This window comes from Aulonocara sp. 'chitande type north' Nkhata Bay, linkage group LG11, assembly GCF_057382095.1.
Source record: "Aulonocara sp. 'chitande type north' Nkhata Bay isolate Kocher_YH1m ecotype deep benthic linkage group LG11, A_spYH_male_GT1.1, whole genome shotgun sequence".
NCBI lineage: Eukaryota > Metazoa > Chordata > Actinopteri > Cichliformes > Cichlidae > Aulonocara > Aulonocara sp. 'chitande type north' Nkhata Bay.
The window spans coordinates 22,437,764-22,461,696 of record NC_141354.1 but is presented as its reverse complement, the minus strand read 5'-3'; the positions used below and the strand labels follow the sequence as shown (position 1 = coordinate 22,461,696).

Sequence of the window (23,933 nt, the reverse complement as noted above, 5' to 3'; positions counted from 1 at the left end):
GCTTGCTTGGAAGTTTAGGGGGTTTTTTTGCTGTAAAAAGAAGTTTTCTTCCCACGCACAATGCTAATGGACGCTAATGTTTTTGTCACTTTTGGAATCAAACTTAAAGTAAGGTCAGTACTTCCACGCTTTAAATGCTGCATGCTCATACTCTCTCCCGCAGGCGATCCATTGTTGATCTGCACACAGCTATTGTCACGAACGTTGCACTTGCTTACGTCACTGTCATGAGACATTCTCGCAAAAAAATCACGGTTTTAGTAACGCAGTAACGCAGCATTCCTACGGGAAAGTAACGGTAATCTAATTACCGTTTTTGCAATAGTAATCCCTTACTTTACTCGTTACTTGAAAAAAGTAATCGGATTACAGTAACGCGTTACCGCCCATCTCTGCTCACCACCATCGCCCCTTTTTATATTCATGTGTCCAAGACCTACAGCTGTTGGTCTTGGGGTATGAATTACTCTTTGTCTGGTCCCCTCTTTGAATTGCTATCTTATCATGATGTACAAGTTTGTGTGGCCCAGTGATCCCAGGAGCTAAGTTGTTGGGGGCATTTGCTTCTCGTAGGGTCATCCAAGGCAAACTGGTCTTGGGTGAGGGACCAGGGTCAACAGGTTTAGAACTGCTCAGATTTAATATGGTTGTAAAGCTGTATAGATGGTGTACAGGAAGCTGCAAATTCTAATCAGAAGAAATAAAACTTTCAGGCAAGTGAAGAAAAAAGAAAACAACTTTCAAACACAGGAAAGTAAACCATAACATCTTAATACTTTTTACTATTACTCAGTTAACCCTATCAATTTTTTTGCTGCTTAAAGTGTCATTTTCTATTTTCTATACCTATACACATTTACCAGACTAAGAAAGGCTGTTCATGGTAACCACAGCTTTGAAAATGCTCTGTAGGAAGAGACCACATACACACTGACTCAGTCAAATGAATTAAATCATGTAATCAGGAAAATGTGACATGAATTCATTAAACTATTTTTCACAGAAAAGTTTCACAGAAAACTTTATAAATTATAAACTGATCATAATGTAATACTCTAAACTCAGTTTAATTTAATCCAAACATTTAAACATTAAAGCCTTTGAGAGTTGCACAAATCGTATTTGGTTTTTAAGGCAGGATGTCCGTGTATCCTCAGGAGACCATGAGTCCTCATATGGGGACATTACATTTGGGCTTTTCTGCTTTGTTCTGCTCATTAAAGTTTTTTAAACTTTGGTTAAATTAAAGGGACTTTATTGTGCTGTAAAATAAACTCACTGTTCCCATGAAGACATGCTTTCTGTTCAGAGATGATGTTCAGTTTTTTCTGTTTTCTGTTTTGTATCAGGCTCAGCCAACACCAAATAGCTAAGAGAATTTAAGAAAATGCATCTTAAACAAGTGCCTTGGCCTTAAAAGAGGTTAAAAACAGTAATTTAAAAATGTTGATAGTCCTATTTGACTTTTTCATTCACTTTCTGTAAACCTTTGGGTTCTTAGCCCATATGATTCTACCAGTCTCACTCCTTTTACTGGTGTTTTATAGGCCATACAAGCAGCCTTTACATGCAACCTTCAGCAGAACTTGTGAATGCTATGCTGGACTTTTTAAACACTGTCTGTTTTAATGTCTTGATAATGGATAAAGAGTTTGTATAGCATTAAGCATTTATAGTCATGTTTTCTAATTCCTACTGTAAAAAATTACGTTTCTGCACTGGGAACTTGAATGTTATTTTCGTCTTTAAGCATGAAGCGCTAAAATAGATAACTGTTTATATTACATATGACCTTAAATCCACAAATCCTGTAACATGGCATCTTTCTGTAATCACTGTTGCCTGTTTCTGCATTCTGGTCCTACAAGTCAAACTGTTTATTTAAGGGTTGATGTTTTACTGAAACACGTTTAACAGCAAAATGGTGATTATAATCATTTTTATGTGACTGATCACGTAGGAACCCAAATAATGCTGCTGTCTACACACTTCAAGGCAAACAAGGACATGCCTTCTTTGAGCTGTCCTGATTTTGAGGAACTTGTTTGTGAGGTAAACTTCATTTTGAATGACAGTGGCCACAAACACGTCTGGCAGAGTCAAAGGAAAGGAAAAAACATTCTGTTGTTGAAAACCACAAAGAGAATGACCCCCAGTAAAGGGCAGTTATAGTCAGGTTTTCATATGAATAAGCACATTTTTCTTCTGTTGCAAGCAATAACTGTGAATGATTAAACTGCTTGTTGGGATCGTGTGCCATATGATACAGTTAACTGTCTGCCTCTGACCCTTCCTGTTAGCCATCACCTCCCCGCCTGCCTCCTTCTTCTAATAAATTCAAAGGGGGCTTTGAGCGGAGCTGACCCCCCTAGTGAAAGTGCCATAGAGCAACTCCAGATGTGAACATCTTCCCTCTCTTTCTCTCCTCCTCTCTGTCTCCCACACTCTCCCACTTCCACCACCAGTGCACCCGCCCTCCCCCAGGCAGCTACGAGTTTTCCATTTCCTTTTTTGGTGAAAAAATCTGGAACAGAGGCAGGGAGGAGGACATTTCGCCAACGCCGATAGGAGAGTGTATCTGGAGGTCTGTGTATTTGTGCTTCATCAAGGCAATGAAACAGTCGACTCAGCATAAACACGGGTGCATGTATATCCATTCAGGGACATACACACAAATTTGCACCCGTGCTCCATTTTTCACACGCACATGCGAGCACACACACATTCACACACCTACACGCACACACATACACACAAATATTTTGAAAATATCAGAAAATTAAAGGCATACACTTTTCACTCTTTTATTACCTACGTCTGGTTTGTCTCTACCATTTTCTCGCACTCACACTTTCATGCTCGACTACTCATTCCCCTGACTTTACACACACACATACACAGAGATATTTTCTTCCTAGAAAGACATTTGCCAAAGTGGGGAGGTTTCTGGTTTACAGAGTAAACACAAGTTCACAGAAATCTTCATACATAATGACCACAATGATGCACAGAATATAAACAAAGAAAATATAAAAACTGCTAAGAAACATCAAAATCTGTGTGAATTTATTTAACAAGTCTTCAAAATAAAACTAAGCATTCAGCCATATCAATTTTCATCTGAGTTACAGGTATGTTCATAGTTTTAATCCTGATGGCCTATTCTCCATCTTAAAATGTATATTTGCCAACTCTGACTCACCAGCATCAAAGCTGAAATAATGAAATTATTAAGGTATTTTTTAATAGAATTTTCACAAGTGTATCAAACAAACTTACAATGAAAAAAACAAACAATAACAGCTTCAACAGAAACAAAATAATTAGTGTGGCCAATCACGGCAGGCTGCCACAGCCTGCCACACACAACAGTAATGTTGATGTTTCAGCTTCTTTTAGGTTATTAATGCTGGCTCTTTGTAGAATGATTATATATCTATATATAGATATATATCTATATATAGATATATATAGATATATATGTATAAAGAATTATTAAAACAACTAAAAAAGGAAATAAGATAAAATGTTATGTAAAAAGTGTCATTGCAAAGCTCAATATAAGCAGATACAAGACAAAAAATGCTCTGTATTTCTTGTGCCTTGTCCTCATAACAGCAAGTAACAGCTACAGGGAGGCAAAGTGAATGTTTTTATGTGCACGTACATATCTTACCCAAAGTGCAAATAATTTGGAGTGAATAATAAGAACCGACTACAATAATAAACATATGCTCAGCTTTTCATGTTCTCTCATTCGTATTTTACCATTTACAAAAAAATGTCTAATTCTTTAAAATGTCCCACCTCTTTCTGGATCATTATATACAGTAAATTGTTAAGTTGAACAAAGAAAGACATACAATAGAGAAAGGCAACTGACACGTGAGGAAAGGAAACATTCAAAATGCATAAAACTGCAGTTATAAGAGCATTAAAACAGTAACTCCATTACACTTTTAAAATATTGACTGCAAGTTTCATCTACTATACTGTATCAGTGTTTGGTGTCTTTTCTTCAGAGTATGATTTCTACCTGAAGTTACATTATTGATGGAAAAAAATGTTTTACACAGTTACAAGCAATTCGCACTTATAATAATAAGGCACTCCATGAACAAAATCTATTTAAATTTTTTTTTTTAACTTTGTGAGGGTTCATGCAAACAATGCAGCATCAAAACAGGATTTTGGACACCAGCTTTTAGATTAGAATCTGACATAGACGGGACATTGAGTAACTGATGTCTTATATAAAGAAATTGACCTGAGGCAGTATGTGTTAGCCTGTGTTTCCTGTCTTGGTAATTACTCAGGGTTCTTGCCATAATAAAGAGTAAGTTGAGGGAAAGGTGGGATTTTAGGAAATGAATGCTCTATAGGCTGGTGTGGCAGTCACGGCATAAGATTCTGTCGCCATCAGGGAAAAACCCAGCACCAACAAGCGAAACAGAGCACTGCGAGCAGGTGAAACACGGCTGATGCCACTGACGATCTTCAAATGAGATGTACTTTCCTCCTCCAAAGCCTGAAGAGCAAAGAAAAACAAATTGACTGCTGAAAGTTGATACTTGAAAATAAAATATCAGTTTTTTGACACTAAATTATCCTGACATTTTTTTTGTCTATAACAGGGGTGTCAAACATAAGGCCCGGTGGACAGCATCGGCCAGGCAAAGACTCCAATATGGCCCAGGGTTAGGAAGGCTTTCAGAAATGTTAACGACGAGTGGATACATTTTGAATTTTTTACTGTTTTCAAAAGTTTCATCACCAGACCAATGGTCATTTATACTACAGCAGGGTAGTTAGGTAATAGATAAAAAAATTACATGATAGAAAAGTTCATGTTTTTCGCTATTATTTACTATATAAATTTATATAAATATATATTTTTTAATATTTGAAATTGTATTTTTTTGTATATCTGAGGGAATAAATGTTAAACGTCTTCATAAGTTAGTGATTAGTTTCAGGTCTTCAATGCATTCAACACTATTTTTTGCCATAAATTCTCTGTATCTACCCTCTGTGGTCCAAGCAGTCTTCCATACCATACTGAAATTCAATGTATGTAGTGTATAAAGGTAGCACTACAAGTATATTCACAAATCAAGATAGTGATGTATACACCGTGATGCATTCTTGCCTGTGATGGGTTTGCTGCAGGCCTCACACTTCTTGGCGTACAGGTTTCCAAAGCACTTGAGGCAGTAAGGGCTGTCATCCCGGGAGGTGAAGTGCTGACCTGCCAGCTGGGTCTTACAGCTGGTGCACACAAAACACTCCTTATGCCACGGCTCATCACGATAGGTCACTCCACCTTTGGTCAGAGTCTTAAAAAAAGATCAAGGGTCATGTGGAAATCTGTCACACTACTGCAGAGATTTAATACAACTAATTTTTAACTCATTTTTTGAAGTGTGGCAGTTTACCAGTTTCTCAAACTGTAATAAGTCTTTATAACAATGTGGCAGCTTTGCTGACCTTTTTACAGCGTGTGCAACGTGGAGCAAACTTGTCCTCGTAGCAGGCCACACAGTAGTGCTCATCCTTGTCAGGAATGAAGGACTTTGAGCCAATCGGCTGTGAACAGCTGTGACAGATGAAACAGCCCTCATGCCAAGTCGAACCTGCATACTCGAGTTTTCTTGTGCCTACAGTAACAGAAGAATGGAAACAAGAGACAGAAAATGAATGATGGAAAGAATGATTATAAAAGTGCTAAGCTTGCATCATCTACACGTCTTTATAGGATAGTTACGATCATTTTGGTATTTTTTGTGGTTTTATTAAAATAGGAAATAAAACAGTTGAATTGCATGAAGACATATAAATCCATTTTGTTTCACTAAGATTTATTTTTCATCATAATACCACAGCCCCCATACTTCTCTCCTACAACTGGAAACTGGTGGCAGGCCTTAAAAGAAAAGGGATAATGCCATTTCCCCCTCTGTGTCCTCAACCAATCCATCTTGTATTCCACAGCTGTTGAGATTTTTATTATACTGGTTGGTTTATTCTACAGTGACGCAGTGGTTTGTGTTGGGCTGACATCTTGCATTACTGCTAACGTTTCCTCGCCTTAGGGTATATGTGCTGTTGTGATCTCTAATCAAAAACACTGAAATCCCCAGCAAAATCTTTCCAGATTAGAAACTGACATTAATAACTGTGGCTCAAGAAGCATAATATTAACTGATAGACATGCCTATTTGACAAAAACAATAAAAGTGAACATGCTAAAATAGAATTCTGTTTTTCTTTCTTTTTTTTTTAGAAGAGAAAGCATTTCAAAAGAATAGCAATAAGCTTTAAAAACGTTATAAACAGGCAGTAAGTTTATAACAAAGCACGAAATCTCTGCACAGAAAGCCGAATTTCTAAAGAATGCTTTCTGCATGTAGTCTAAAGTCAGTATTCTTTAAATAGTCTCTTGACTCTACAGGCCCTCTTGATCTTACACCACAAAACTACTGTGTACTCTGCTTATTACAGTACACGTTTACAGTACACTTCCATAAATGGATTTCCCATATATGTGAGATGCAATCAAAAACTTTCACTTACAGCACAGGGATAAAAGGATTTCAATTTGGTTAACGTTTCATTCAAGGTCGTGTCCTTGAGCCATACACTGCTACGTTTTGATCACTCGCTTGAAGCTCTGTTTTGACTAGTCGCAGGCGTAGATTTGTGATACACACTGGATTTCCTCCAGCCTGTCAAAACAGCGACCCTTCAAGTTGCAAGTAACTAAAAGTGGTGAGTAGGGTGAGAGGTGAGTGAAGATTGTGCCCTTGTAGGACAGTTGTGTGTGCTGTAGTTCATTTGCACATAACGTCCTTGCTCAGACGTCTCAAAGGACTGGCATGGCTGTGCAGAGCCTTTGCACAATTTTGCAGACTGTCATCTATATGCTGTAACTGATTACTGTCACCAGGTGGCAGAGTCAAAAATGTGTGGAAGAACCAGTCTGTGGGCTGTTCTTGTGATGCTGTTGATCCTTCAGCCAGCCATGGAGAAGATTGATGTTATAACATGCAAAGAGTTAAAGTGAAACCAAGCATTCAAAACAAAACAACTGCAGCCAGTGTCTGGGCTTTTTCACGCTACTGTTTTGATCTTTGGTATTATTTTGTTCTTTTTTCATGCTTCTGTCTCCCCTTTGCAGTGAATGCTCCCTTTCCTGCCCAGCTCCACTTTTCAACCAATCAGCATTCGATCTACACACAGCATCATCTTTGCTGAGCCATGCACTGTTGTCGTTTTGAGGACTGCACATCAGCGCATCTCTGTAGAGATAAACGAATACTCACGCAAATGAGCACAAATACAGTACCATGAATCCCATTTTAAGACAGTAGAACTGGGCACTCTCAGTCTGATCTTATGGGAAAATTTCCCAGTGTACCTGACCTGATGCACTGCTCTTCAGGCTTGAAAACTCCAAGCTCGTCTACTGGAAATACTATTTGGTGTCTGAGTTTATAGCCAGAGACCAAAAACTCAAAATGATATCAGTTAGCTTAGGTAAAAGTTAAATCACTTAAACTTTTTGGTGTTTTTTTAGGTGAAGCAGAACATATCTTGTATGTTTTGTCTGTCTGAAAAATAGAAAAGAACTTATGCAAGACTTCAGTCGCCACAACAACAGAAACGCTAAATGATTTTCAGAAGTGAAGAAGAGGACCATTGTCTGCGACTGCACAACAACATCTGGTTGATGATCTTTGGCAATGGAATAATTTCAGTACTTTTATCAGAACAATCTTGATAACCAAAACAGTTTCTGTGGAATCTTTATACTGATTCAGTGTAAACTGTGCTTTTCTCCTCAAGTCGCTAGCACTAAGGCTATCATTCAGCTATTACACAATGATAAGTATGCTTCTGTTTTTTACAGGTGTTTATGTTATTTGATGACAAATGATGGCAACTGGACGCACAAAAATGAAACAGGATGAAGTAAGTGTCCCTGTAAATTTGTCTTATATAATACTGAATAAAAAAGAGGAGTAATTGGGGGAAGCCAAAGTCTTCTTTGAATTATTTGTAGATTATGAGGGCTGATAAAGATAGTACCGGGGACTGGAATTTGCAGCTTTCTCTACTGATATGATCAGTTTACTTCCAGTCTGTCAGCCATTGGGATCTAGTTTAAACATGTCAATACAAGCAGACTATTCAAGCCTCGTCTTTGCCTCTTTATCATTGGTCATCCTTTTTTCTAAATCCATCCTGTTTCGCCTTTTTCTATAATTTTGACTTTACACTTTTCATTTGACCCTGCTTTCTGGAGTTTACCATCTTACAGTTCTTTTAAAATGATGTGCCTATATTTTAACTTTTCAATTTGAAACAAGTGGAATACATAAAAATAAAAGGAGGGACAAGGAGGAGGGGGTTAGTAAGGTATCATATTTTATGACAATGTTTTTCTATTTTATTGAATTTCATCTTATGGCTCGGCTCATGTTTCAAAATGCCCCACAACTTTACTTTTCTAAATGCCACTGGAAGCATACTTCATACAGACACAAAAAATAAAAACTGTAAACTGTTACAAACAAAATTTAGAAAAAAGACTATAATGCACATTTCATCTTCAAAGTCCCTTTGCACAGAAACATTGCAGCATCCACACATACCTGGCATGACAATCTTGTCACAGGCTACACACTTGGAGGAGAATTCATTACAGTAGCAGTCATTGCAGAGCAGTGCATCATCCTGGCTAGTGAAGGGTTCATCTGCCAGAGAGCGATCGCAGCGGAAGCAACGGAAGCAGTGCTCATGGTAATGCCGGTCTTCATAAAAGAGTTCCTGGCAGCAGAGCAAAGAAAAGGCAAGGACACTGAAAGTCATTTCATACACTTACAAATGTGTCCAAGAAATGAAGTGACATTTCCAGGCATATAAACTAAGGGGATAACAAAAATAATAAAAAATAATTTGTGTTTATAGCATGAGCATTGAGGAGTTTAGTCCTGGGCTAGGTCAAATGTCTGTATATGCAGTGACAAGTAGGTTGCACATGTGCATGACTGTGATTTTATTGGTCAGGCATGTGGAGTGAATTCATTGTATACAGGGCTTTAAGCCAGGAAAATGCTGGCTTTATTTTTCATTTACCCCTCTTAAGGGTGTTGATAACTGAATGGAATGTTTTAGCTAAGTAAACTATCAAGCACTGTGTCATAACTCCACTTATTTGACTCCATTATGGACCATATTGGCTTTAGCTGATCCACTTCGTATTAGTGTTTTCCACTGAGGGAGGATTACATTTTAACTTGATTGTGGGGAAGAAATAGACATTGCCTAATGCTGCATTTTTACTATCTCAAAATTAGTTAGTTGGCATTTATGGACTTCTGTGGAAATTACCTGCATAATTGCTTGTTAAATTAGCCTCTACAATGTCTTGCTACGCAAAATATATAGATCACGCCTCGTTTACTATGAATTATGCATCATTAACATGACATAACTTCTGTTTTAGCCATTCAAAGCCATGTCCAAACACTGTAAAAATGGCATAAAGCTCATTGGAGTAGTTCTTTTGTGTGATTTATCTTTGTTTAAACAGTTAATACAAAGTCCACACTGTGGAAAGAGGTAGATCATTATTAGTAGTTTATTACATAAGGAAATCCTATATATACAATCATGTTTTTATCTTTTTATAACAACTATCGAATGCTTTTCAACTGCAAATCTAAAAAAATATTTCACTTGTTACTCTTGTTGTCGAGCACATAGCTGATTGCATGTTGGGTCACGTTGAAATGGATGCCTTACCCTTGCGTCATGGCCAATCAGTTCTTTGCACTCGTCACATGTGTTCGAGAACAAGGTGTCATAGCAGGGGATGCAGTAGGGGCTGTCATTAGACTGGATGTACTTGCGGCCATACAGCGATTCTTTGCAATTGTCACAGTCAAATCGGTCAGTCATCGTAATTTCCTAAAATAGAGAAAAGATGCATTCAGGTCATCAATGATTCTAAAGTAAAATGCTAAAAAGCAAAAGTGAGAACAAACAATAAAATCACAAGAGAAGGGAACAAGGAGGGAGCGTGCTCAAGAATGATTCAATCACCTTTTCCATCACAGCAGCCGAACATCAGTGTAGACTTTCACTGCCAATATTTATGCTGTAAATACTTCAGCTTGTACCAGCAATGGAGCTGAGCTCAAACAAAATACACAGCGCAAGTGGGAGCAAGTGGAAAGAGACGCAGGGAAAGGAGTGAGGGAGGGAGTTAGAGCAGTTCAAAATGCCTTTTAACGTTTTATTACTGTGTGATGAAAGTGTGTGGTAGGTGCAGAGGGAAGGGGGCAAAAGAGGGAGCTGTCACTTGCTGTCTTTGAGTAAAACACCTTCCTGTTTCTATGAAGCGCAAGCTAACGAGTAAAACGCCAAACTGAACAACCTCTGCTGCGATTATGACAGAAAGACGTAGTATATCTGCGCACATCACATGAAATCCACGTGCGTGTAAATATTTATGATGCAAGGTTTTTTTTTTGTATATAGCATGGACCACCAACAGATACAGAAATCTGGTGAAGCGTTTGAAAGTGTGTTTGTGTGTGTATGTCTGAACACAACTGCTCAGCAAGTGGCTTCCTTGCAGGACAAGATGCAGCTACAGTGTGTGCCTTATAGATAATAGGCAGTAACTGTCTATGAATATGGTTTCCGTTGTACGAAAGCACCCTTGATCATGACTGAGTGAACAACAAAGTGACAGAACAACATTGTGTGAGCATTATGGTAACAGTATCAGGTTGCCAAAACATTACAACATGGCTGGAGAAAAGCCCAGTGATAAGCTATACCGCCCTCTGGCAGGCTCTAGTGCTGGCTATTCATTCCCACCACCCAGTAACAACAATCATCGTTGATAAGACAATCAATCAAACTTTAAACTGCTCCATTGCTGCCTGTCTTACACCCACACCCTTAGAAAAACACCCACGGCTGCATGCACACAAGCATATTACACACAAATCCCAAAGGAGGCGTGTAAGTACACATACTGACATTTTTTGTACCAAAGGGGGAAAAAAAGAACAAAGCCAAGTCACACAGGATCCACCATCAAAGAAAAAAATAGTCTCAGCCTCTCAAGTTTCAACCGTCTCTGCCGCTTTGGACATGTGTATGAACGGGCGCACATCACTACACTGCCATGTCACTCTAATTTAATGACTGAATGTCTTAAATTCTGGGGCTTATGCGAAAAGATCAGAATAAGCAGCTGTGGTTCTGTTGTGTTTTAACACTATATTTATGTACATTTGATACACCATCCATCTAAGAAACGGCTGCCATTGGCCCACATAACTACAACGTCAGGATTAGATCAGCAAAGTATAAAGCTCAAAAGCAGCACTGCGACCTTAATATTATCTGCACGTCACGTTAACATACCTGGCACTGCTTTCCAGGCAAAGGTACGGGATGAGGCATGACTCACAAAGCCAGAGAGTCAGTGCTATGACGTCTGATATCAGATTAAATTTCCACAGCAAATCACACACGTATTTATTGCCTGTTTCATATTCATACATGATCTGTCCATTATGATAATAAAGTATATAGAAGTTGTTAAAGTAGAGAAGTGAGATGTTTACACTTCGATTCCTTAAAGAGTACTAAACAGTCTGCCTTTTTTTTTTTTTTAGGTTTGTCTAGTTTCCCTGTCTAAAAACTAGTTTAGGGTTAAGTATCCAAAGAACTCAGTGGAGCACAGATGAACATTAGAAGTAATTGCAAAATTTTCCAGAACCAAGTACAAATATATTGCATGTAATACTTCAAGAATCAGAACAAAGGCTGTTTTTTTTTACTCCCAGGACTTGTAGTGTTACAGTGAAGTGATTTACTTCAAATACCAATCCAAAGCCTAAAATGAAGTTCTAACAAAACAGACTCTCACAGAGAGGGGCATGACGTCAGTGCACTGACCCTGCAGTGATGGCTTAAGACGTGACTGCATGCAGAAATTGTTGGCCACTAATCAAAAGAGAAGAGAAGAGAAGAGAAGAGAAGAGAAGATGGTGAGACAGCCGCAGTGAACTCTACTCTGAAAGTCAGTTCTCACAGGGAGAGGGCTGTGTATCTACTACTGTATATACTAGCTTTCTGGCAGAGTTCCATTGCCTTTGTGTACAGTACCAAGTGACTAAAAGCCCCACTCTGGGTTAATAATGTTCAAAAATACCAGAAGTGTGACTGAACTCATTCCCCTGGGAAAAGTGTGGGCTTTTCAGGAAAATCGCCACTGAATCGACATAGGCCCAAAATTATTGCCGAAAGTTCAAATATAGTGCTTCTTCAGAAAGAGACTTTACGCAGACAACGATGCATACCATTCTCTAGATTTTCAAAGCAACATTCGTTTCAGCAGCGGGGTCGGTGAAGTTGATTCTGCAGGAATGTCACAGTCATATTTAGAATAAACTTGTACGAGTTAAGTTTAAAAATGGTATTGTTTGAGAGCTGACAGTCAACTGTCATCTTAAAACTCTCTCAAAAACATTTGAGACACAGGGGTCTCTAATGTTTTGCCCTTAGTTTCTAGTACCATTATCAACCAAACTCTCAGTCACCCCAAAAGATAAAATCTAATAAATTTCTGTAAAATGAATTGCAAATTCATACTATGCCAAGGATGAACTTGCAATAATTGCTCTTGCTCCAACCACATATCAAAACGCAACTATAGAATTATAGTTGGGTTTAAACTTGCTACAAACAGACCTTCAGACTTGTTTTCGTATATCAGGCTATAAGATAGCAGAAGAATGCCAAGGCCACATTCTAATAGTCATTACAGCCATCCATGATTGGCATCAGGAGGTCAAGTTCAGGGTCAGTTGTGAGACACCACAAAGCAACAGACCAACCAGAGCATGCAGACTGTATCCTGTTGCTGAGCAACATAGTCATGGTTGGTCACTGAAGAGCTAGCAAACACCCTGTCCAGTCCCACAGGCAGGCCTGTTAATCCCCAGCCCAAACTTTGCATATGCTCTGGTTAATTCCAAATGAACAGTCACACAGCCTGCTGGGAACAAATGTGCGAAATCTGTCCCTTGTCTTCTGCAGCTTATCTGGAGAACATGTTTGTAAAATATCTCCTGACATCATGCTACACCAACTGGGGACAGAGATCATCTTGACCACAGAAAGCAGATGGCTGTGTATGATCTGTAATAAACACTCCTATAGTTATTTATATATGTAAAGATATATACATATACTCCACATTAACAGAGAAACTACTGAATCAATTTTCAGCAACAAGAATGAGAAAAACACATTTTATGACTATTTTATTAAACAGTTAATGGGGAAATGTCACATATCAAAGATTAATAATAGTGCCAGTGCAGAAGCAGTGTGACTGGTTGGACCAAGATAAGCCAGCATGACAACTGGAGGAAATAGCATCACGGCCGTGGCACAGCAGTGACACTTTAGGAGCATATTTTAAAATTGTTCTGTTTAATTTTAAGGTGGAAATTACAGAAAAGTTGTGGTTACATTGTAATATGAGGCATGCATGCAATAAAGTAGTTAAGAAGAAGCCATTTAAGCATAAGAGCAACTGCTGTTTGTTATTGTAGGTCTGTGTTTATACGTCCTTTGTGACATGTGTGCTTTTAAATCCAAGTGGATACTTGTAATGTGTGGATTTTACTGTGGAGAGTAAAGCCTGATTTACTTTGAAAAAGTAGTAGCAACAAAAGCCACTCAATCACTTTAACTGACTGAATCTTTCGGCAGTAAAAAGACTCACAAACTAGTTGGAGTGTGTTTTGTGCGGGTCACCTTCAAGTAGTACACCATCTATAAAGGTTCCAGAGACAGTGATGAAGTAGAAATGAAGCCCAAAAACAGATAATGAGCAAAGAGTGTGAGATAAAAAGCAAAATGCATGTTGTCTTACAAAAGTCTTACAATAAATTAGAGAAAAAGTGAAACAGCTGCATTTGGATAAACACATATGATCACATTGTGTCCTGTCTGCTGCCTGGACATCTTCCAAACACAGTAAGCCTTTTCTGGCTTTGAGATAGGAGAAATTTCAGTATATCGTTTTAGAGCCTACTTGAGCATATGAAAAATAAAGCACATTAGCAAGAAAAACACTTGTGAAAACAATTGTGTCTCCATCCAGTGGCTATATGAAAAGAGCCTGATGGAGATGAGTTCATTCATTCCAGTTCCTCAAAACCAAGGAAGAATTTCATTATGGTGACTAATGCAGTCAAAGTATGAATTGCACAATGAAGATTTCTTTTAATGGTTCAGAGCTTAGGTTTATGACACAATGTCACAAGAACTGCATTCTGTTTTCTTTTCAAGTGACTCGCAACTAGACCTTCTGGGAAAATGTTCCAAATCCACAAGTCACTCAACAAACGAAATCCCATCAGTATGGCTGTTTTTGTGAGGATCATTGAAAGTGGTCAGAAATATTTAGGTTGTAATAAAACAAAAACAGGGTTGGACTTTGCTATGTATTTGCTAAATTAGTCAGTTGTTTGGTGCGCTGTTCCTGTTGGCTTTCACTAGATCAGATAAATAAAGTCCAGCAATCAAAAGGACACACTGAGTCTTATCACAGGAAGAGAAGGAAATTGCTCATGAATGAGAGATAATGCTGCAGCTCTATTCAAAGACAGATGTGCTTATTTAAACAAGCATATAAGTGCTGGTTTTGGAAATACAAAAAACCACTTTAATTCTAGTGTTAAGCAACAACTTTGCTTACTTAAAAGTAGCAAAAAAATCCACCACAATGAACTGACAGTTTAGTCAAATATGCCGCTGTTTAGTGTAGCTGTTATGCAGACTCTTAGCAAGAAATCCAAACTGCAATCTCTGCAATAAACTCTGCAGTCATCAGAGTTTATTTGATGGGGTCGGCACCAAGCCACTGTTAAGATGCTATTGGTAGATAACCAGTGGCTCCACTAGATCTGTTGTCATTTTTGCACTCTCCGTCTTTCATTAGAGGAAATCTTGGGCCACCCACATTCTCAGTACATTAGAGGAGCATCTGAATATAAAGGTACACAGAGACACTTTCTTCTGCTGAGTTTCTTTCAACAACATGGTTGAGAAAGATGTGGCAGGGCAGAGAGACGTAGATATGGTCTGGTGTGAGGTCACCTGAGACTGCTCTTCTGTGGAAGCATGGGTCAGACTTGACAACAGAGTACAGGGTGCAGGACCAGACACTGGAAGGCTAACCTGTTATTGCCTCTGAGCATTTAAACACCGCCTGGTGTGGAGTGGGAGGCGACAGAAGGCTCAAGTTAAAGCCAACATCATAAACATAAAGGAAGAAAATGAGTACCTGCAACAGCAAATGTCACCATGGCCTTTGTAATTTGTCCATTCTTGGCAGCTTTTAATGACCAGTGTGGGAAATGACTTAATGTCTTTTAATATTAGCCTTCAGTCTGTTGTGTTGTGCACACAGCAGTATTAGGGAAAAGCTACAAGTGAATATCAGCTGGCTTGAAAGAACTGTATCTCAAACCTTCTGGAGTCCTTCATTAAAAGGATCTGACACAATGATTTATGTGTGTACAAAAGATAAACAAAAGCCCAGCACATACTGCACTTAATTTAGCTATACTTAAAACATAAATTTTTCACAGTCTGACAGTCACTTGGCCCAACTGAGAGTTGAGGACGTGTTAGCTAGAGGGCCTCCATGTGTGCATGGATCACAAAACTCCGTGAAGAAGAACCCAGCTGAAAATGCAATTGTCACACGTCACCGCTCCGTTTCCAGAAGCCAATCTCAATCCGAGTGTTCCACAATACTCCACCAACACCAAACAATAACATTACAATTACTTTAAATCATACAGTGCTGTCCCAACCACCATGAGGGAAAGCTTGGAAGTGAACTGAATCTGAATGTATTTTTGTACCACTGTGTGCAGATGGTCAAAAGGCTACATTTTTGGCCTACATTTGTCTTCCTTTGAAGAAAAAAAAAATGCTGCCATACATTAGTGCCTCACATCTGGTTTGCATTGGAGGAACTATGCAGTTAACTCCTGTGTGCCAGTGGAGGTTTTGGAGAATCAATGCCTTGAGAATGCAGGAAAAGCGGCGTTTTTACTTTTTTTTATTTCTCTGTGCTGGTATTTAGATGGCATGGGGAAAACTAGAATGGGAGCGAGGACAAAGACACAAAAAAATGTAAAAGCTGGCAAGAAAGGTAAAAAAAAACTAAAACTTGACAGTCTGCTCTGTAGTTAATCTTTGAATATATTTAAAGGTGGAAAACAGTGTGGAGTGAGGAGAGGAAAGTAAGGAATTCAGAAACAATGGCGCTGAAAAGAATGTGTGATAAACAGCCAATTCACAACAAACGATTCAAAAAGTTGATTCCTGCAGAAAACAAAGGCAAACAACAAAGGGAAGCCAATAAAGGTGCTGAAAGATCTCAAGACAAAAATTCAGTTTTCTCAAAGTCTTACTCCTGCTTTGAATAGTTAAAATGAACAGAGTTGTTCTAAGCCTTCTATATAGCTTTCAGAGAGGATTTACCACGACCGTGTCTCTCTTTAAAGAAACAGAGTTTAAAACCAAGAACCTGTTTCTCCAAAGTTTCCCATGGCAGATTTGTGCACAAGCATGGAAAGTCACTGTACTGCTATCTTCACATCCTCCCCGTCATCCCCAACCCTATGATCCACAGGATAGGGAATCCCTTTGAAATCTGAATCCTTCACAGTTTAGTGGAGAACCTTTTCAGTCACCTGCTTTGTAATGCTGTGCATAACATTTGAATAAATGTATTCCCATTTTTAACAGCCCTTCTTTACTCATGTATTCAGTGTGGCCACCCTAGTCTCCATTCAGATCTAAGGACAGAAGTATGCTTAGTGAGGTCAGGGTACTTCCACTTCCAAGCTGGGTGATTCATTTACTGGTTTGCAAGCCCCAGGAGAGGATGTTTTCACGAGACCATGCTCCAGAGGGGGAGGGGGGAGCCCTTTTGATACAATATCTTCAATGGCAAAACAAACGATATATATTTTTGTCTGTCTCTTTGTGCCTTTGTTTCATGAACAGTCAGATTCAGTAATGACCTGCTAACTAAACCAATTGCACAACATTTCTGAACTTTTCCCCATTAATCCCTTCATAAAGTTAAGAGTATCATACTCCATGCATGGGTTTTTGTGAGTTTTAACCTTAATAAATTGCACAAAGTCCTTTCCCCCCCTTGTTTTACACAGGTCCTACTTTGTATTTGAGGCAGGCACTTTTGACCTGTGTGCTGGTGTAGTTCTTCTTCCCACCAGCAAGAGTCGCTACAGTTCTTTCATGCCAAGATTTGTTTGTTATTAGCTGTAGAGTTAGTAATGCAGCACACTTTGAGAAAAGACTGACTCAGCATGTTGTTCAGATAAACATCTGCAGCCAACTATATTGGCTATTATTTATGCACTTTTATGGTTAAAGGTGTACTGTATTCAGATTTACTTTCTTTCCAATGTTAGCTAGTTTAGCCAACTGATTTGCATTATCGTGTGAATATATAGGCTGAATATTGCTTATTTCTTCTGTTTGTAGTTTCACTCCGTTGATAATTGAAGGCAGCGTCAATAAAAGGGACGATACACCTGTCAGTTGTCGAGGAGTTTATCTATCTGCATAACTGTATCCAGTGTATCAGTGAGGGCAGAATAGTGAAAAAGCGTCCTTCTACAAGACAACCTTTGGATGTTACGTCAACTCAGCTACATCAACCATGTCTGAAGCAAGACAAGATAAAGCATCATCTGTCCGTTCAGAGAAATCATATGGGTCAAAAGGTACAAGTAGGTCATCTGCCAGTATGGCCGCCCTAAACGCTCGAGCCAAAGCTGAAGCAGCACGCAAAAGAGCTGAATACGCTAAAAAGGAAATCGAAATGCAAGTTAAGAAAGCAGAGCTTAAAGTAGAGGAAACACGTCTAGAGGCCACATTACAAGCCCTCCAACAAGAACGTGACGCGGAAGCGGCACACGCCGAAGCAATAGTTTTTGAAACAGCAGTCAATGATCTTGAAGAAGAACACGTGAGTGTACCTCAAAGGGTTGACACTTTGGAACGCACCTTTAACTATGTGAAAGACCAGCTCATCATCAAAGACAGCACAAGCCCAATTGGCCATACCGAGTATAATTCAATGCCTGCACCAAATGTCACATTCCTCACGCCAAAACAAGGGCCAACCAGGTCGGACACCTTAAAGGAATATGTCCTTCAACCTCTGAGTACTGACAAAGGAGAAAACGTTTCCCAGTCTCCGAAATTAATGCAGAAAATGTCACCAGGTACTTCACCGAGATTTGAACATAAGGTGAGCATGCAACAAGGAAACATTTCTGACATAGCCAGGTTTCTTGCAAGACGCGACTTACTCACCGGTGGCCTCTGAAGGTTCAGTGACAAGGCAGGAGATTACTGGGGATGGAAATCTTCGTTTGAGAATGCAATTTGTGACTTAAACCTAACGGCCAGTGAGGAACTGGATTTGCTGATTAAATGGCTTGGCACAGAATCAGTGCAATATGCATATCGTTTAAGAGCTGTGCATATTAACAATCCCTCTGAAGGACTTGCTAAGGTGTGGGAAAGATTAAATGAGTGCTACGGCTCCCCCGAAGCTATAGAGAACGCACTGCTCGACAGATTGGACCGTTTCCCAAAAATCTCATACAAAGATCCACAACTGTTGAGAGAACTACAGGACCTGCTCCTAGAAATAGATGCCGCAAAGAGTGAAGGTTACATTCCAGGTCTACTCTACCTCGATACAGCGAGAGGCATTAATCCAGTGGTGGAAAAACTCCCCTATGCTATGCAAGAAAAATGGATGAACTATGGTTCTAAATACAAAGAGGACCATTGCGTGTCATTTCCACCATTCTCTGCATTTGTGGCCTTCATCAGTAGAGAAGCAAAAATGCGCAACGACCCCAGCTTTAGGCAGTCTGTGCCGCCTCCTCCTGCCCTTTCAAAGACGAATAAACTTTACGAAAAACACGCTAAAAGAGAACCTATCTCAGTTATCAGAACCGAAGTTGTCAGTACGGAGCCGAAATCAACTCCTACAAACATTGAGGACCCAAATAAGGAATGTCCTATCCACAAAAGACCTCATGCTCTCAAAAAATGCAGAGCATTCAGGGAAATGCCACTGGAGGAGCGAAAGGCCTATCTCAAGAAAAACATGATATGCTTCAGATGCTGTGCTTCTACAAACCACCAGGCAAAGACATGTAAGTCAGAAATACATTGTACAGAATGTGATTCAAAATTACACATTACAGCTCTTCATCCGGGACTGGCATCAACGACTACTGCGACAGCTACTATTGCAGAGCCGGTAACAGTTGACGGCGGGGAGCGCAATGCAGCACGGCCCACAGCTATCTCGACATGCACACAAGTATGTGGAAGTGAATTTGAAAGTCACTCATGTGCCAAGATCTGCCTTGTGTTCATTTACCCAAAGAACTCACCTGAAAAGAAACTTAAGGCCTATGCCATCCTAGACGACCAAAGCAACAGGTCACTCGCAAAATCATCGGTTTTTGACACATTTGGCATCACAAGAAACTCATTTCCATATAAATTGAGAACCTGTGCTGGATTGGAGGAAGTGACAGGGAGGAGAGCTTTTAACTTCATTGTGGAATCGGCAGATTGCACGTCACGTCTTGAGCTCCAGACACTTATCGAGTGTGATATGCTACCCGACAATCGCAGTGAGATTCCCACAGCTGAAGCTGCTCGAAATCACACCCACCTTCAGGAAATCGCAACCGAAATCCCGGCTCTCGACCAGAGTGCTCAGATCCTGCTGCTCATTGGAACGGACGTTATTCAAGCACACAAAGTTCTCGACCAGCGCAATGGACCTCCAAATGCGCCATTTGCACAGAAGCTAGCTCTTGGATGGGTGATCATTGGCAACGTTTGCCTGGGTGGAGCTCACAAACCCGGGCGTGCTAACATTTTCAAAACGAACATCTTAGACAATGGTCGTCCAAGTCACTTCCTTCCATGCAAAAATGCCATTCAGGTAAAGGAAAGTTTCAACTCGCAAGGCTACAATAAGGTCAACACCCCAATGCGAAGAAAGCACTCTTCGATTGGAGAAACAGTTTTCAAACAAACAAGTTTGGACGAGAGCCTCGGCTACTCACAGGAGGAAAGGGCCTTTTTACAGATAATGGATAAGGAAGTCTACCAGGACAGTGCTAACAGCTGGGTCGCGCCACTACCTTTTCGTTCACCCAGGCCACGGCTGCCGAACAATAAGCGGCAGGCTATGCAACGCCTTACATCAGTACGCCACATGCTGAACAAACGCCCTCAGGTAAAAGGTCAGTTTACAGACTTTATGCAAACTTTGTTTGACAATGGCCACGCTGAGATAGCGCCACCACTCACTAAAGAAGAAGAGTGCTGGTACCTCCCCTTCTTCGGCGTGTACCACCCGCGCAAACCGGAACAAATACGCATTGTCTTCGACTCAAGCGCACAACACAATGGAGTATCCCTCAACGATGTTCTTCTTACTGGGCCCAACCTCAACAATAGCTTGTTGGGTGTGTTGATGCGACTCCGTGAAGAAAAGGTGGCAGTCACAGCCGATATCAAACAAATGTTCCATTGCTTCGTGGTCAGGGAGGACCACCGGAACTTTTTGAGATTCCTCTGGCACCAAAACAATGACATGGATCAACCGATCGTGGAATACAGAATGACTGTACATGTCTTTGGCAACAGCCCGTCGCCCGCGGTTGCAACTTACGGACTCAGAAGGGCATCAGAGGACCGAGACAAGCAAGACATCACTACACAACATCTGGTGGAACGACATTTTTACGTAGATGATTGTCTTGCCTCCTTCCAATCAAGTACTGATGCCATTGTTGTTATGCAAAACGCTCAAGACACTATGGCTTCATCTAATCTGAGGCTACACAAGATTGCATCCAATGACGTGGACGTAATGAAGGCATTCCACAAAAACGATCTAGCCAAAGGTCTAAAAGACCTCGACTTAGGAGCTGACATTCCACCTATGCAAAGAAGCCTTGGAATAAGCTGGGACATTGCAACAGACAAATTCACGTTTCAAGCGTCCACTGCTGAGAAGCCCTATACCCGCAGAGGGGTACTTTCAGTTGTCAACAGTCTGTTTGACCCTCTCGGGTTTGCAGCTCCGGTCAGCATCAAAGGCAGAGCTCTCCTTAGAGAACTTTCCACAGACATATGTCAATGGGATGATCCACTCCCAGAAAAGTTGCTCCAAGAGTGGAGTGCATGGAAAGAGTCCCTGAAACTTCTCGAAGAAGTCAGAATACCGAGAATGTACACCTCTATATCCTTCAATGGTGCAGAAAAAAGGGAGCTCTGTATATTCTGTGACGCGTCTACAAAAGCTATCGCTGCAGTAGCCTATGTCAAGCTAACAGACTCAGAAGGCAACAATGAACTGGGATTCATGTTTGGCAAAGCAAAACTCGCACCGCAGCAAGAAATAACAATCCCCAGGCTCGAGCTATGTGCAGCTGTTCTTGCTGTCGAGATTGCTGACATTATCACAGAGGAAATTGATGTTCCCTTCCATTCTACAAGATTTTTCACAGACAGCAGAGTGGTACTTGGATACATACAGAATGAATCCAGACGATTCTACGTCTATGTATGCAATCGCGTACAGAGGATTCGAAAATTGTCCAACCCAGAGCAGTGGAACTACGTTCCAACAGAGCTTAACCCAGCCGACATAGCTTCAAGATCAATCCCAGCTAGTGCACTCTCATCAAGCACATGGCTCAAAGGACCAGATTACCTACTGAGAGCAACTCCTGAAGTGACTAAACATACCTTTGAACTAGTCAATCCTGAATCAGATCCTGAGATCCGTCCAACAGTGACATCACTTTCAACCAATGTCGTGGCTTCTTTCCTCGAAACGAGACGATTTGCGTCTTTCTCTACTTGGGGGTCACTGTTGAGAGCAATAGCAAGGCTCATTCATATTGCAAGGTTTTACAGGAATAGCACTCCCCCAAAAGGGTGTCATGGCTGGCATATCTGCAAAAGTCTTAGTCCAGAAGATTACAGTAAGGCAAAGAGCGTTGTTTTGAGTGGTCTTCAACACGAGGTTTACCCTGACATCTTCACATGTCTTCAAGCCCAAAAAGACATTCCAAAACAGAGCCTTCTCAGAAAACTCTCTCCTTTCAAAGACAATGCAGACTGTCTCAGGGTTGGTGGTCGCCTTTCACAAGCCAGCATGGAAAGCGACGAAGCACACCCCATTATCATCCCAGGCAACCACCATTTAACTACTTTACTAATCCGACACTACCACCAACAGGTGCAGCACCAGGGGTGCCATTTCACAGAGGGAGCCATGAGATCCGCTGGCTTCTGGATTGTTGGTGGGAAACGGAGCATCAGTTCAGTCATCCACCACTGTGTAATTTGCCGCAAGCTCAGGTGGAACACAGAAACGCAAAAAATGTCAGACTTACCCATCGATCGTGTGACAGTCTGCCCCCCGTTCACTTACGTCGGAGTTGACGTCTTTGGACCGTGGACAATAAGCTCTCGGAGAACAAGAGGAGGCCTTGCTAGCAGCAAACGCTGGGCCGTCATCTTCACCTGCTTGGGCATCAGGGCCATTCATGTTGAGGTCATCGAGACGATGGAGTCGTCTAGTTTTATCAATGCTCTGAGACGATTCATCTCTATCCGAGGACCAGTAAAGCAGCTGAGGTCCGACTGTGGGACCAACTTTCTGGGAGCATGCAAGGAGCTCGGAATAACTTCAAAACACTGCGGCAACCAGGAAATTCAAGACTTTTTATCCAAGAATGAATGCACATGGATCTTCAACCCTCCTCATAGTTCTCATATGGGAGGAAGTTGGGAGCGCATGATCGGCATCGTGAAGCGCATACTGGACTCTATGCTAACTGTCAACTCAGTTCGCCTGTTGACCCATGAGGTTCTCGTTACCCTTCTAGCAGAGGTAACCGCTATTGTAAACTCTCGACCGCTACTACCAGTCTCATCAGATCCAGATTGCCCCCTTCTTCTTACGCCTGCTACCCTCCTTACGCAGAAAACTGGATTACCACCTACACCACCCGGACACTTTGACAATAAAGATATGTTCGGACGCCAATGGAGACAAGTGCAACATCTTTCAAATGTCTTCTGGCACCGTTGGAAAACACAGTACCTGCCGACACTCCAAGAGCGAAGAAAATGGCAATCTGTGAGTCAAAACCTTCAAAAGGGAGATCTAGTTCTTCTAAAGGACAGTCGAGCTAAAAGAAACCACTGGCCCATGGGGGTGGTTGTTGAGACCTTTCCTAGCCAAGACGGACATGTCAGAAAGATTGAGGTAAAGGTCACTTCTGGATGAATATCTAAAACCTTCTTAAGACCAGTGACAGAGACTGTACTCCTGCTGCGAAATACTAATAGAGACATTGATCCTTAAAGATGGTGATGACATCCAATAGATGTCAGACGGGGAGTGTGCTGGTGTAGTTCTTCTTCCCACCAGCAAGAGTCGCTACAGTTCTTTCATGCCAAGATTTGTTTGTTATTAGCTGTAGAGTTAGTAATGCAGCACACTTTGAGAAAAGACTGACTCAGCATGTTGTTCAGATAAACATCTGCATCCATCCTCTTCGTTGTTTTACAGAAAGCATCGCTTGTGAGTATTTAAGTTGAACAAGAGTTAATGCAACTATATTTGCTATTATTTATGCACTTTTATGGTTAAAGGTGTACTGTATTCAGATTTACTTTCTTTCCAATGTTAGCTAGTTTAGCCAACTGATTTGCATTATCGT

At 40.6% G+C, this 23,933-nt stretch overlaps 1 protein-coding gene across 1 annotated transcript in view; it reads right to left on the bottom strand.

The window, feature by feature from the left end:
* Positions 1-2,906: 2,906 nt before the first annotated feature.
* fhl3a (four and a half LIM domains 3a) overlaps positions 2,907-23,933 on the bottom strand; it is a 34,781-nt gene continuing 13,754 nt past the window's right edge. Inside the window, exons 2-6 of the mRNA XM_086311134.1 lie at positions 9,808-9,972; positions 8,655-8,829; positions 5,488-5,657; positions 5,150-5,336; positions 2,907-4,528 (exon numbers count right to left, since the gene is read on the bottom strand). Of these exons, the coding sequence (XP_086167260.1) occupies positions 4,377-4,528; positions 5,150-5,336; positions 5,488-5,657; positions 8,655-8,829; positions 9,808-9,963 (840 nt within the window). The 5' untranslated portion in view covers positions 9,964-9,972 and the 3' untranslated portion in view covers positions 2,907-4,376. The remainder of the gene's footprint in view (positions 4,529-5,149; positions 5,337-5,487; positions 5,658-8,654; positions 8,830-9,807; positions 9,973-23,933) is intronic.